Source organism: Panulirus ornatus, chromosome 4, assembly GCF_036320965.1.
Source record: "Panulirus ornatus isolate Po-2019 chromosome 4, ASM3632096v1, whole genome shotgun sequence".
Lineage (NCBI taxonomy): Eukaryota > Metazoa > Arthropoda > Malacostraca > Decapoda > Palinuridae > Panulirus > Panulirus ornatus.
Window position 1 is genome coordinate 18,218,017 of NC_092227.1, and position 14,382 is coordinate 18,232,398.

The 14,382-nt window shown below is 38.5% G+C and overlaps 1 protein-coding gene across 3 annotated transcripts in view; it reads right to left on the reverse strand.

Annotated features, from left to right (window-relative positions):
* Window positions 1–14,382, reverse strand: part of LOC139765906 (kinesin heavy chain-like) — a 909,514-nt gene that overhangs the window by 186,429 nt on the left and 708,703 nt on the right. For all 3 annotated transcript variants that reach the window (XM_071693874.1, XM_071693867.1, XM_071693860.1), the window contains exons 15-16: window positions 11,424–11,567; window positions 8,014–8,198 (exon numbers count right to left, since the gene is read on the reverse strand). In XM_071693874.1, the coding sequence (XP_071549975.1) occupies window positions 8,014–8,198; window positions 11,424–11,567 (329 nt within the window). The remainder of the gene's footprint in view (window positions 1–8,013; window positions 8,199–11,423; window positions 11,568–14,382) is intronic.

Consider the following 14,382-nt stretch of genomic DNA (forward strand, 5'->3'; position numbering starts at 1 on the left):
GAGGGGGCAAAGGTTCTGGGAGTGTTGAAGAATGTGTGGAAGGTGAGAATGTTATCTCAGGGAGCAAAAATGGGCGAGTTTGATGGAATAGTGTTTTCAATAGTGTTATAATGGTTGCAAGGCATGGGCTACACATAGGGTTGTGCAGAGGAGGGTGGATGTGTTGGAAATGAAATGTTTGAGGACAATATGTGGTGTGAGGTGGTTTGACCAAGTAAGTAATAAAAAGGTAAGAGAGATGTGTGGTAATAAAAAGAGTGTGGTTGAGAGAGCAGAAGAGTGTGTGTTGAAATGGTTTGGACACATGGAGAGAATGAGTGAGGAAAGATTGACAAAGAGAATATATGTGTCAGAGGTGGAGGGAAGGAGGAGAAGTGAGAGACTAAATTGGAGGAGGAAGGATGGAGTGAAAAAGATTTTGAACGATTGACGTCTGAACATACAGGAAGGCGACAGGCGTGCAAAGAATAGAGTGAATTGGAACGATGTGGTATACTGAGGTAATCGTGCTGTAAATGGATTGAACCTGGGCATGTGAAGCATCTGGGGTAAACCATGGAAAGTTCTGTGGGGCCTTGATGTGGAAAGGAAGCTGTGGTTTCGGTGCATTACACATGACAGCTAGAGACTGAGTATGAATGAATGTGGCCGTTTTTGTCTGTTCCTGGTGCTACCTCACTGGAGAGGGGGATGCTATTTTGTGTGAGGCAAAGTGGTGACAGGAATAGATAAAGGCAGCAAGTATGAGTATGTACATGCTTATATATGTATATGTCTGTGTATGTACATGTATGTATATGGTGAAATGTATATGTCTGTGTATGTATACGTATGTATATGGTGAAATGTATATGTATGCATCTATGTGTGGGGGCCTTTATGTATATACATGTGTATGGGGTGGGCCATTCGTTACCTGTTTCCTTACGCTACCTTGCTAATGCGGGAGTCGGCTGTTAAGTATACTAAATAAATAAATAAATGTGCATATAAGTATATAAACATATGTGTATGCATCTTTCTTTGTTTCCTGGCACTACCTTGCTAACACTGGAAATGGTAATCAAGTATGAAATATATGTTAATTTTAACAGGAAAAGTGCATGCAAGTGGGTTGATAACCTGAGTGATAGAAGCAACTGGATGTAAAATATGTGAGGAGCAAAGAGGTTTTATGAAAGGTAGGGGATGTGATCAGATGTTTGCAGAAAATAACAATGGAAAAGCATCTGGAGAAAGGTAAAAAGCTGTATGCAGCTTTTATGAATCTGAAGAAAGTGTATGACAAATTCTAGTGGAATGCTTTATGGAATGTGTTAAAGATATATTGGGCAGGGGTACAATTGTTGGAAGGTGTGATAGCCTTCTATAAAGAAACAAATGTATGTGTAAGAGTGGATGGAAGCTTGAGCAAAAGTTTCAATGTGGATGTGAGGCATGGCTGTATGATGTCACTGTGGCTTTTTAAACATATATGGATGGAGTGACAAAAGAAATGATGGCAAAACTATGGAAACAAGGTGTAGAGATGGAGTGTAGTGGTGAGGTAAGGTGGCCAGTGACAAGCCTGTTTGCAGACGATAATATGTTGTATGGTAAGAGTGAAGACAAGCTGCAGGAAGTTGTAAGCTTGTTTTATGATGAGTGTAAATGTAGATGATTGAAGGCAAATGTGAGTAAAAGTAAAGTAATGGTGTTTGAAAGGAAACAGAGTGAAAGTATAAATTTTGCACAGGCCTATACAATGAGAGAAGAAAATGTACTAAACTTTGTTATAGATATGGAGGAGAAAGACTGAAAGAGATGACAGAATTCAAATATTTGGGACTTATCATGGGTAAGTTCGGTGATATGGAAGGAGATATAAGGGAGAGAGCAATATAAGGTACAGGAGTTATTGAGTCCTTTAACAGAATAATAAAGGGCAGAAGTGTAAGTATTGCAGTGAAGAAAGGATTAATTAATTACACGGTCCTCCTGACCCTGACATATGTATCCAAAATGTGGACATGGAAATTAAAGATTACTAAGATTTATTGGAAGTTCATAACTTTTGTTAAAATTCCAGTTTAGGGAAATATATTCATCTTGGAATATCCTTGAATTTCCTTTGTGATGATCAGAATATCATAAGACAACTGAACACCATGGAAAGACATGGGTCACTCTACTGACAGCTTGAAACCTGCACACCTTGACACCCCTGTCCTTACCCCACATCCAACTCCCACCCACTCCTTCCCTCTTTCCTATCTATCTCTTTCTCAGGTTCCAGGGACACCTTCCTCACCTCCAGATGGTCTCTAACCTTCCTTACCTGTACAACAAAACCCCACTGGGCCAGAGTAGAGATCACTACAACCATGGTAAAGAACCCAAGACACCATGATCTCCAACACCAGGACTGCATACCAGACGATCACCACTGTTTACTGCTTGACTGTTTTGCTGTGGTGAAACTTGGGTATTTACGAGGCAGTGAGGTCAGGTCTGTGAGAGGCTCCATTCCCAAAGGAAGTTAGAGATGCTGAAGCCAAATGTTGCAAGCTTCTGACCTTCACTACGGTGGTGGACTTGAGGTAAAGTCCGCAAGAGCAGCACTTCTTATGGAAAGGGTTAGGTTATCTATAATCAATACTGTAGTTACAGATCTATAGGAAGGGTTGCGAAACACATTCTTCTAAGGATTAGGTCAGGGGCGGCCACAAGCTGTCTCCTGCTAATGGTGACATCACTAAGCTGACCTTGGGTCACTAAAGTGTCTGCAACAAATGAGTGGTCACTCTGTCTCATTTCAGTTTCCTTCTGTCAGAGGCCTCAGTCAAAGACCAAACCATTTCCTGAACCCTGCTCCTGGGAGTAACACCCAACAGACCTTTTTGTAACATGAATGAACATTCTTCCATTGGTGGTCATCTCTTTTAAATAACACCTGACCCTATGACACAGACAATCTGAATGCTTATTGCAAATAATGGGATTAGATCTATAATTTCTTTCCATCAAAGATCTGTTCTCAATTCTTTTAGAGGTTGAATCATTTCTGGGGGTCCAGTAGTCTTGAAAGCTCTACTATGGAAAGCTTTGTATTCCTTGTATTCAAACATTCCTAAATCCATCCCCTAACACTGCACTTCCTACATCGTCTGCTCCCCATGCCAACTCTATATGCAATGTATTGGGTTCTACTTGTTTGCACTTTCCCTTCAAGATCTATGACTAGTATAAGGTGAACAAATCACACTAAGACCCCCAGAATGTAGTAAATCCTACACAGATCAACAATCCAGAAGAGCTTACATTGCAGATAACATCTACCAAGGCTTCCTTAATGAGCACTATTCTGGAAGCTCTTTCTGGTGGCTGCAGGGTTGACCTGTTTCGACCTACTACGCAAAAACTTGATAGATTTTCCTTTAATTACAGACTATAAAACAATTCACTCCAAATATCATGGCTCCTTAAAAATGCTTTGAACCTTCTCCAATCTGATTTCTTTGGAGGACTATATTTTTGGAGGACTATATTTCTCAATGTTAGGTTAACAAGTAAGACTCACCCCTTGTCCAGTCACCAACATTTCCATATCTCCCAACAAGAGTTGGTTGAAACTAAGATCTAGTCTGATGTTCTAAGCCAAATACATGATGGTGATGGTATACCCATCACTCTCGTCACATAAGGAGAGGGCTGCAGACAACACAAATGAATCACTTTGTAAATTATTTGTTCTTCTCCTCTAACTTTAGAGTTCCTTTGTTGGCTAGAAACACTCTAATGCAGGTAAAGAGAATTATCGCATCTTAACTCGCCTTCACAAGACCTTTCTCCTGACGAAATTGGTTGTTAAGGACTTTGACCCTTTTTGGGTACATGTGACAATAGTGAACTCTGTTTCAATCTTAGAAGCTTATGAGGTGTTGAACTCTGGAGCCTTCAGAATTCTAACTTTTAACTCCATCTATTTCCTCTTCAGAGTGTAAGTACAAGTAAATGCCTCCTTCCTCAAGTGATTATCTCCATACTTTTCCTTAAAAGACAATCCTTGCCACTGCATGAAACAAAATTCTTGCCACTGCATGAAACAGAACTGATATAAGGGAAACTTTTTCTTAGAGAGGCATCTTACGATTAATCTCCATTTGTTTTCCCCATCCTCCATTTCCTCAATCTTCACTTGTCCTTCTTTTCGAGATCCCTCTCCTGCTTAAGGGCAGAAAACTGAAGTGACCATGACGCATTTACTGGCTGCCCAGGGTTGACCACATAGGTTCAAATCCTGGTTGTGGCAGTAGGTCAACAGTCAACCCAACTGTTTATCTACCTGTAGGAGTTGGTCAATAAAATGGGTACTTGCCCTTTTTTGTCTGTTTTCCTTGTGTTATGTTGCTGAAGGGGGGGGAGGGGCATAGTGATGCTGTTTCCTGTGGGGTAAAGTAGTGCCAAGAATGGATGAAGGCAAGAAAGTATAAATATGTACATGTGTGTATATGTATATGTCTAAGTGTGTGTATGGGTGTTTATGTACACATAAGCGTATATGAGTGGATGGGCCATTCTTCATGAGTTACCTGGCACTACCTCGCTGATGTCTCCCGCGTTTGCGAGGTAGCGCAAGGAAACAGACGAAAGAAATGGCCCAACCCACCCCCATACACATGTATATACATACGTCCACACACGCAAATATACATACCTACACAGCTTTCCATGGTTTACCCCGGACGCTTCACATGCCTTGATTCAATCCACTGACAGCACGTCAACCCCGGTATACCACATCGCTCCAATTTACTCTATTCCTTGCCCTCCTTTCACCCTCCTGCATGTTCAGGCCCCGATCACACAAAATCTTTTTCACTCCATCTTTCCACCTCCAATTTGGTCTCCCTCTTCTCCTCGTTCCCTCCACCTCCAACACATATATCCTCTTGGTCAATCTTTCCTCACTCATTCTCTCCATGTGACCAAACCATTTCAAAACACCCTCTTCTGCTCTCTCAACCACGCTCTTTTTATTTCCACAAATCTCTCTTACCCTTACGTTACTTACTCGATCAAACCACCTCACACCACACATTGTCCTCAAACATCTCATTTCCAGCACATCCACCCTCCTCTGCACAACTCTATCTATAGCCCACGCCTCGCAACCATATAATATTGTTGGAACCACTAATCCTTCAAATATACCCATTTTTGCTTTCCGAGATAATGTTCTCGACTTCCACATATTCTTCAACGCTCCCAGAACTGTCGCCCCCTCCCCTACCCTATGATTCACTTCCTCTTCCATGGTTCCATTCGATGCCAAATCCACTCCCAGATATCTAAAACACCTAACTTCCTCCAGTTTTTCTCCATTCAAACTTACCTCCCAATTGACTTGTCCCTCAACCCTAGTGTACCTAATAACCTTGCTCTTATTCACATTTACTCTCAGCTTTCTTCTTTCACACACTTTACCAAACTCAGTCACCAGCTTCTGCAGTTTCTCACATGAATCAGCCACCAGTGCTGTATCATCAGCAAACAACAACTGACTCACTTCCCAAGCTCTCTCATCCACAACAGACAGCATACTTGCCCCTCTTTCCAAAACTCTTGCATTCACCTCCCTAACAACCCCATCCATAAACAAATTAAACAACCATGGAGACATCACACACCCCTGCCGCAAACCTACATTCACTGAGAACCAATCACTTTCCTCTCTTCCTACACGTACACATGCCGTACATCCTCAATAAAATCTTTTCACTGCTTCTAACAACTTGCCTCCCACACCATATATTCTTAATACCTTCCACAGAGCATCTCTATCAACTCTATCATATGCCTTCTCCAGATCCATAAATGCTACATACAAATCCATTTGCTTTTCTAAGTATTTCTCACATACATTCTTCAAAACAAACACCTGATCCACACATCCTCTACCACTTCTGAAACCACATTGCTCTTCCCCAATATGATGCTCTGTACATGCCTTCACCCTCTCAATCAATACCCTCCCATATAATTTCCCCAGAATACTCAACATACTTATATCTCTGTAATTTGAGCAATCACTTTTATCCCCTTTGGTTTTGTACAATGGCACTATGCAAGCATTCCGCTAATCCTCAGGCACCTCACCATGAGTCATATATACATTAAATAACCTTACCAACCAGTCAACAATACAGTCACACCCTTTTTTTTATAAATTCTACTGCCTTGCTGGCTTTCATCTTCTGCAAAGCTTTTACTACCTCTTCTCTGCTTACCAAATAATTTTTCCTAAGCCTCTCACTTTGCACACCATTCTTTTGTCTGTTTCCTTGCGCTACCTCGCTGACACGGGAGACAGCGACAAAGTACACTAAATAAAATAAATAAACACTATCTATCATCATTTCCCCTTCTGCCCCTTCACCAATTTTCCTATTTGCTCTCTTGTTTTTCATACTTTACCTTCCTCCAAAGCATATTATACTCCATAAAGTTTACTGATGCTCACTCTCTCCAAAACTCATTTGCCCTCTTTTTTAACCCCTGCACCTTCCTTTTGACCTCCTGCCACTTTTTATTATATATACCCCAATCATTTGCAGTCCTTCCCTGTAAGTGCCAGCAAAATCTCTCTATCTTCTCTTTCACTAGTAACTTTACTCCTTCATCCTCCCACTCGCTACTCTTTCTAATCTGCCCACCTTGTACCTTTCGCATGCTGCATGCTTTTTCTGCATGTCAGCAATGCTTCCCTAAAAACCTTCCATCCCTCATCCACTCCCTTCGCTTCACTTGCTCTCACCTTTTGTCATTCTACACTAAATCTCTCTAGGTATTCCTTCACACAAGTGTCTTTACCAAGCTCACTTACTCTCATCACCCTCTTCTCACCAACAATATTTCTTCTTTTCCAAAAACCTCTAAAAATCATCACCCTTGCCTCCACAAGACGGTGATCAGACATCCCACCAGTTGCCCCTTCCCACATATTTATGTCCATACGTCTCTCTTTTAGATGTCTATCAATATGTAATCCAATAATGCCTGCTGGCCATCTCTTCTTCTAACATATATATTTATGTACTTGTGTATGTCCCGCTTTTCACATAAGGTATTCCCAATTATCAGTCATATTTTAGCACACAACACAAGCTGTTCACTATTTCCATTCATAACACTGAATACCCCATGTGTTCCAATTATACCCTCAACTGCCACATCACTCACCATTGCATTTAAATCAGCCCTCACTATTACCTGGTCTCTTGCATTAAAACTGCTGACACATTCACACTTAGCTGCTTCCAAAGCACCAGCCTTTTATGATCTTTCTCCTAATAGCACCAATAATCACCTACCTCTTGCCATCCATTTTCATAATTATTGACATCTATCTAGAATGTACTTCCTTACACTGTAACACACTTCCACAACTCCTGCCTCAGGAATAGTCCTACCCTTTCCTTAGCACTTGTCTTCTCACCAACCCATAACTTTAATCCTAAAACATTTCCAAATCATCCTTCCCTTTTACCCTTAAGATTTGTTTTACTAGAGCTAGAACATCCAGCTTCTTTCCTCATACACACAACCCATCTCTCCTCTCTTCTCACCTTGGTTACATCCACACACATTTAGACACCACAGCCTAAGCTTTCGAGGAGGATGAGCACTCCCTGCTTGGCTTCTTCTTCAGTTCTGTCTTTCAGAAACTGAAATATAAGAAGAGGGATGGGAGTTTACATCCCCCTCACTCCTGTCCTTTCAGTCTCCATCTATGACGTGCAGTAAAATGAAGGCAACATCAACTGATATGCATCTTAACTTTCTTCAGCAACTCTTTGGTAAATCTTTATTACACCATGCTTTTCCTTTTTATTCTCATCCACTCTGTAAAAATGTTCAGTATCTCCATTTTCCAACTTTCCCTAACTCATATAATGATTATTGTAACATAATGGTGGATTGCTCTTTAACTCTATAGAACACCAGATAATATGCAAGAAATCGAAGACTCACTCTTTTAGGTCATCAACAAGGGCCTGCTTAGCATTAATCTCAAGTCTAAGCTGAGCCACTTGCTTCTGGTGAAGTTCTCGGTGTGTCTCCATTTGCTTTTCAAGGGCCTCTTTGGAAAGACCTTCTGATACTGATAAGCCCTCAGCTGCCTTCAGCTGGGCCACTTCCTCACTCAGGGAGTCAACCTGTAAAAGATATCTTATCTCTGAATATGCATATGGAACCTGCAAGTCTTACAAATAAGAAGAGATGATGTTAAGCGTTACAACTAATTTCTCTATCTACAAAATGCACACCAATTTCTTTACAAAGGCACTGACTAGAGCTCAAATAACAGTGATTTTAATATACAATGTTCCTCATTATAAACTGTAACTGAAATAACAGTATCAAATGAATAGAGGAAATGAACTTTGCAATACACAATCTAAAATATAAACTGAGCAACACTTATAATGACAAATTTTTCAGTGATGCTACTTGTTAATAACTGACGACAAGAGAGTGATGATGAAAGCTTTTAGTTAAGAATTGTATGAGCCTGTTTTGGTTTTACACAAGTAATCTAATCAACAGTAAAGTGAAGTCACTCTAATCTCAGTCTAAAACCTGTTATGTTTGAAAATGAATCATTTTCAAACAATAACTTTCAATACAAATGACATCAGTTAAGGTTAAATTTCCTCATGCAAAGTTCAAACCACATACACAGCTCATTCGGTAGAACGGAAAATTTTTAATCTTGGGAATGGTAGATTATGAGCCTATACAGTGCAGTGCTCTGTAATGTGACCCGCTAATCTAATGGGCCCAAGCTCGAATCCTGGAAAAGCAACCAACTTTGGCTAACCTAGCTCTTTCAGTGGCCAAAAATAATGCTTCAAATTTCATGAAACTAAAGAGTGCTAAACAAAAATTAGAATAGAATATTCTGTTAACAGGACACTTGTCCATCCTATTTCCTAATCTATGTAAATTAGATCATTTCATTCCTCCAATCACTTTAGTCCCTTAAACTCGGGCGAGTAAATGACCATTCTTGTGATGCCAACACTTACTGCCCCTAATTCTATTAATAAAGAAACACCCTAATCTGCAGAAGCTGACCTGGACCTATGCTGTTTATTTGACTCTTGAACTTTCAAATCAGAACCAGTCCAATATTCCAGGAACTTTCATATCACACTTCAAACAGTGATGAACCAGCAACGGTGTGCGATTAATCATTTTCCTATACTTTAATTAGATGGTCTTCAGTTTCCACTCATCTACTGTTGAAGAAAGAAACATCTTGAATACTGCAACCCATGAAAATGTTTTAAGGATCTGATGAAGAAGAGGTAAGGTTAGAGAAATTAAGGGCTCTGAAGTACTTAAATACCTTGACCAATTAAGTCCTAACAAATCCAAAGGCTCAGATAACTTGGCTCCATGATTTCTAAAGCAGGTCAGGAGACAACTGATATACCCCATAACAAAAATATCAAACAAATCTCTATCAGATGGCCAGGTGCCAACCGGCAGAAAACTAGCAAATGTTATTCCTACATATCAAGAAGGAGACAAAAAGTGTGCCTTGAACTACAACCCAATTAGGCTTATGTCACTGTTAGGTAAAATGATGGAAAAAAATAATATGATAAAATTGTCATGCTTCTAGAACACAAAATTATATCAGACAACCAACATGGTTTCTGCAATAGAATATCCTGCCTGACGAATTTGCTGAAATTTCTAATGTTCTTTATCAGAAATGAGACGAGAAATTACCATCTGATGTAGTATATCTAGATTTCTAAAAGGCTTTCAGTAAAGTGCCTCACAAGAGACTTTTAAATAAACTCAAAGCACAGAGAATCGGTGAAGAACTCTGTACATGGAACAGAGACTGGCTTACTGGAAGAAAGCAGCGTGTAGTATTAAACAGCAAAGCCTCAGATTGGCTAGACGAGTGGTGTGCCACAGAAAATGGTCCCTGGCCCAGTTCTTTTCATAATATACATTAATGACCTAGAACTAATTCTCATATCTAGGATCTCCAAATCTGCTAACAATACTAAACTAGGAGGTAGAGCTGTAAACAGGTGGGACTGCGAAATGATTCAAAGAGATCTTACAGCACTAGCAAAGTGGTCAGACACAAGGCAAATGAAGTTTATATGGAGACAACTGTAAAGTTATGCACTTTGAAGACAAGAACATATGTGACAACTACAAACTGTTCATAAACTCTCTAACTAAAGCAAATGAAGAAAAGGACCTTGGAATTGTCATTACCAACAATCTGAAATACAATAAACAGTGTCAAGCAGCAAGTAAAAAGAGCAACCAAATGTTAGGTTTCATAACCAGGAACATAAATTAGAAGACAACAGAAACAATTCTCACTCTTTATAATTCTTTGGCAAGACCACACCTTAAATATGCAGTCCAATTTTGGTTCCCAAAGTATAAAAAAGATGAGAAAAAATCAGAGCAAGTACAAAGATGCACGACAAAATTGACTCCATCCCTTAGAAATCTGGCATACGAAGGGAGGTCTAAACAATTGGATTGCTTCTCCCTTAAAAAACGTTGACTTCGTGGCAACTTGATAAAAGTGTCCAAAATTCTGAGTAAGTCCAATAAGGTAAATCATGAACATCTTTTCAAAATACAAGAAAATACGGTTACTGGAACAAAAGGAATAAAACTCAAGGCTAAAAGATGTAATATGGGCATGGGAAAAAGCTTCTTTTCCTAAAGTTGTGCTGAGCACTGGAATAAGTTACCATCAGACAATGAATGCCAAGATTATAAATGCCTTCATAAGTCATTTAGACAAATATTTCATAAATTCAAGTATACTGTCAGAAAAACACCAGAAAAAAATTATAAACAGCAGTAACTGGGACACTAGGAGGATTATGTGCAGCAGCGGGGAGTTGGCATTGGCTTAAAAAACTGCTGAGAAAAATTAATTTTCTTGTCATTATTCTTTTTTAACCGACAACCCAATAGAGGGCCAATCAGGCCTCCTGCTGTCTGTCTTTCATGTAAACTCATGTAATGCATCTAGTATTATGATTCTGAGGGTCAAATCTCTCCTACAACCCTTCTAAAGCACAACAAAGAATGAGAAAGTGAATTTTTGGTATTGAACGGCTTAGTTATACTAATGGCAGCCAGTGGCACACAAGTAATGACCATGTCTGGCCTAGCTGAAGTAGCTGTAAGGCAGGGTGGGCTTAATAATTAGTTGTTTGTGAGTATTTACAAAAAAATTTACTCAATGACTGTGAAAAAACTATCAAAAATGCATGAAATGTTATAATGCACACAGCAATCAAAGGTCATACTTTTCCAAATGTCAAATGCTGTTGTAATGATATTCATGATCTTATGGTACTAACTATGTTCTCTGCACTTACCTGTTCCTCAAGTTGTCTTTTGCGGACCTCTACTTCATTCATTGACTCTTGTAATGTTTTCATTCGGGCCTCATGCTGGCTTATTAGAAGGCGACAATCACTCAGTTCACGTTCATATTCATCAATTTTCTTGTTGCAGTCACCCTGGTGAAAGAAAAGGGAGAGCATTTTCACACAATGATGTAAGGATTGCGTGAATACAATAATGGGAATGCATCATAATATGTCTCTATTGCTTCTCTGTACAGTCTCATCATTTTACCAAGGACTAAGAATAGTTCTAACACAATATTTTTCACTATGGAATTCAGAATTACTGTGGTAGAATAGCCTCGCTTTTTCCTCTACTTCACTGATCTTCATCTATATATTTTTCATAATTCATTCCATTTTCCAGTTGAAAAACAAAAAATCTAAACATGTTGACTGTATGAGTGTCCTAGAAATGAGGAGGAGGGCTCAGGAAGCAGCTCCTACTAAAACTCTTACCTTTCTAATAAATCTAACTCCCTTTTGATAAATTTCATAGACATTCATAATATTTCTACCAATCTCCCATTAATCCAACACCATCTAGTTAGTACCCATCCTAATATCATCCTTTCCTGAGATATCCACCCGTCTGATACCATTTCCTTTAGCTCTTTTTGCACATGTACCTATGTGTGGCTTTGAATTCATTTCAGAGGAAGGGTTTGTGCTTATTGCAACACCACTATGCTTGCCCTAATCTTTATACAACTTGAATTTGCAAACTATGATGTCATCAGGTTTGATATTTGTCTCTCATCTACTACTATCTTTCTCTGTTCCACCAAATGCTCTTCAAATTCTACAGATTTTATAGTACTCTCCAACACTCTATATTCCTGTCATGAGACTACAACATCCTCTCATTGAGCTAAAGTCCTCATTACTGCAAAGGTACACCATAAGGAATGGCTGAAATCCTAAATAAAGAAATTGGAGGACTTAAAAACTCTCCTTTTTTACATGTGTTTGATACCCATATATCAGCATTTGGACAAGAACTCCTCCATCAAGCTCCTTAAAACACTACTTAATTTTTCTTATTCACCGTAGTTTTAAATAAGATAATGTCTTTAATGTCAAATTGCATACATGATACAAAATGAAATTCTTTATGGCTAAGAGCTCAATTCAAGGTTAAAAAGTATAAGAATTATAAAATAGAAATCATAAAATATCACAAAAGTACCATATAGATTATCACATAAAGAATCATCAATGACACTCACAAGCTACATCACAGAGGTGTTTCAGCATCTTTAGATGATTAAACAGTTGAATACTTTCAGGTACAAACAATTTCCTGAATCTATCTGTGCACTGTATAGGCAGAGATAGTCTTCTTCACTATAAAAAATACATAGAAATGGTGCAAAGGATCTATGATCTCCACCTGCTTCGTTGCTTATATAAATGACAAGTAACATAAACGGATAACAGTCAAAGAAAGCTACTGTGATAAAGACATTAAACTCTGAGTGATGTCAAGTCAGCCCTTTTACCTTCCCTGGGAATTTGGCAAGGTTATCTTTTTCACTGTGTACATCCCCCAGATGCGGATGAATCGGAAGCAATAAGACTGTTGGAAAACTGTGTGACGAAATATAAAAATGAATGCCCGGAGAGTGTAAAGATAATTTTAGTTGATTTTAACCACTGTATCTTTCAAGACAGAGTTCCAACATATAAGCAAACAGTAAAATGCACTACCAGGGAAAATAATACCCTCGATAAGATTATTACAATGTTAAAAACAGCTATGATATCTTGAAAAGGTCCCCTCTCGGAAATGAAGATCACAGTATGCTGTTTTGTGCACCAACCTATATACAAGTGTTAAAAAGAGAAAAAATATTAAGGGGTAACAATTAGAAAATGGGATGCTGAGAGTAGCCTACAACTGCAGGAATGCTTTGAGTGCACTGACTGGCTAGTTCTGTGAGATGCAGCAAATCATAATACAAACTTGGATATCTTTAATTCTTATTTTCATTTTTGTTTTGATAGGACAGTGCTAAGTAAAGAAATAACTTTCTATCCCAACAACAAGCCTTAGGTAAATAAAGAGCTGAAAAATATGTTCAATGAAAAATGTAGAATCATACAAAATGGAAATCGTGCTCAGTCAAAATTAACACAAAAACAATTAAATATAAAATATTGGATTCATAAAGAATTTAAAAGGAAAAGGTTAAGAGGTTATTTAGAACACATTGTGTGAAAGAAGTGTGGAGAGGATTGAAAACATTATGTGGTTATAATAAAAAATGAACATGCCTGAGTCAAAAAACATTGATACACATGTGAATGATATAAATTAATTTTTTGCAAGATTTGAAAGAAATGATTTCAACAGAGAGTGCAGTAATGTTATGTCAGTTATTTGTGAAAGAAATGATGAAAGAATCATGATATCATAGAACATGTAGTGCAGGCCCTGAAATGTATTAGGCCTGGAAAGGCCACAGAACCAGATGGTGTACCAGCCAAGGGACGAAAGTGTTGTGCTGAACAACTGGCACCCATACTTTGGCAACTATTTCCAGATTCATTAGATCAAGAGGTAGTGCCTGACATATGGAAATTGTCAGAAATAAAGCCAAGTGCCAAAATCCAATTTCCTAAAATGTTCAATGATTTTAGAAATATTGTTTTAATGTTGAATATCAAGAAATATCTTAAAGACATAATGAGAAACTATTTGTGTAGTAGCATAGATACTTTCAGAAATCCACTGCAGTTTGTGTATTATAAAATAGATTTTTCTTCTTTCAACTTCAGCTTTCCTGCTACTAGCCTAACTAAATTTTCTTTCCAGATACTTAAATTCATCCATAATTCCCAGTTCTTAACTGTGGAAAGTGATGTTATACTTTGATTTACTATTCCTTTCAAAACCTATTGGCTTGATTTCATGTGCATTCACCTT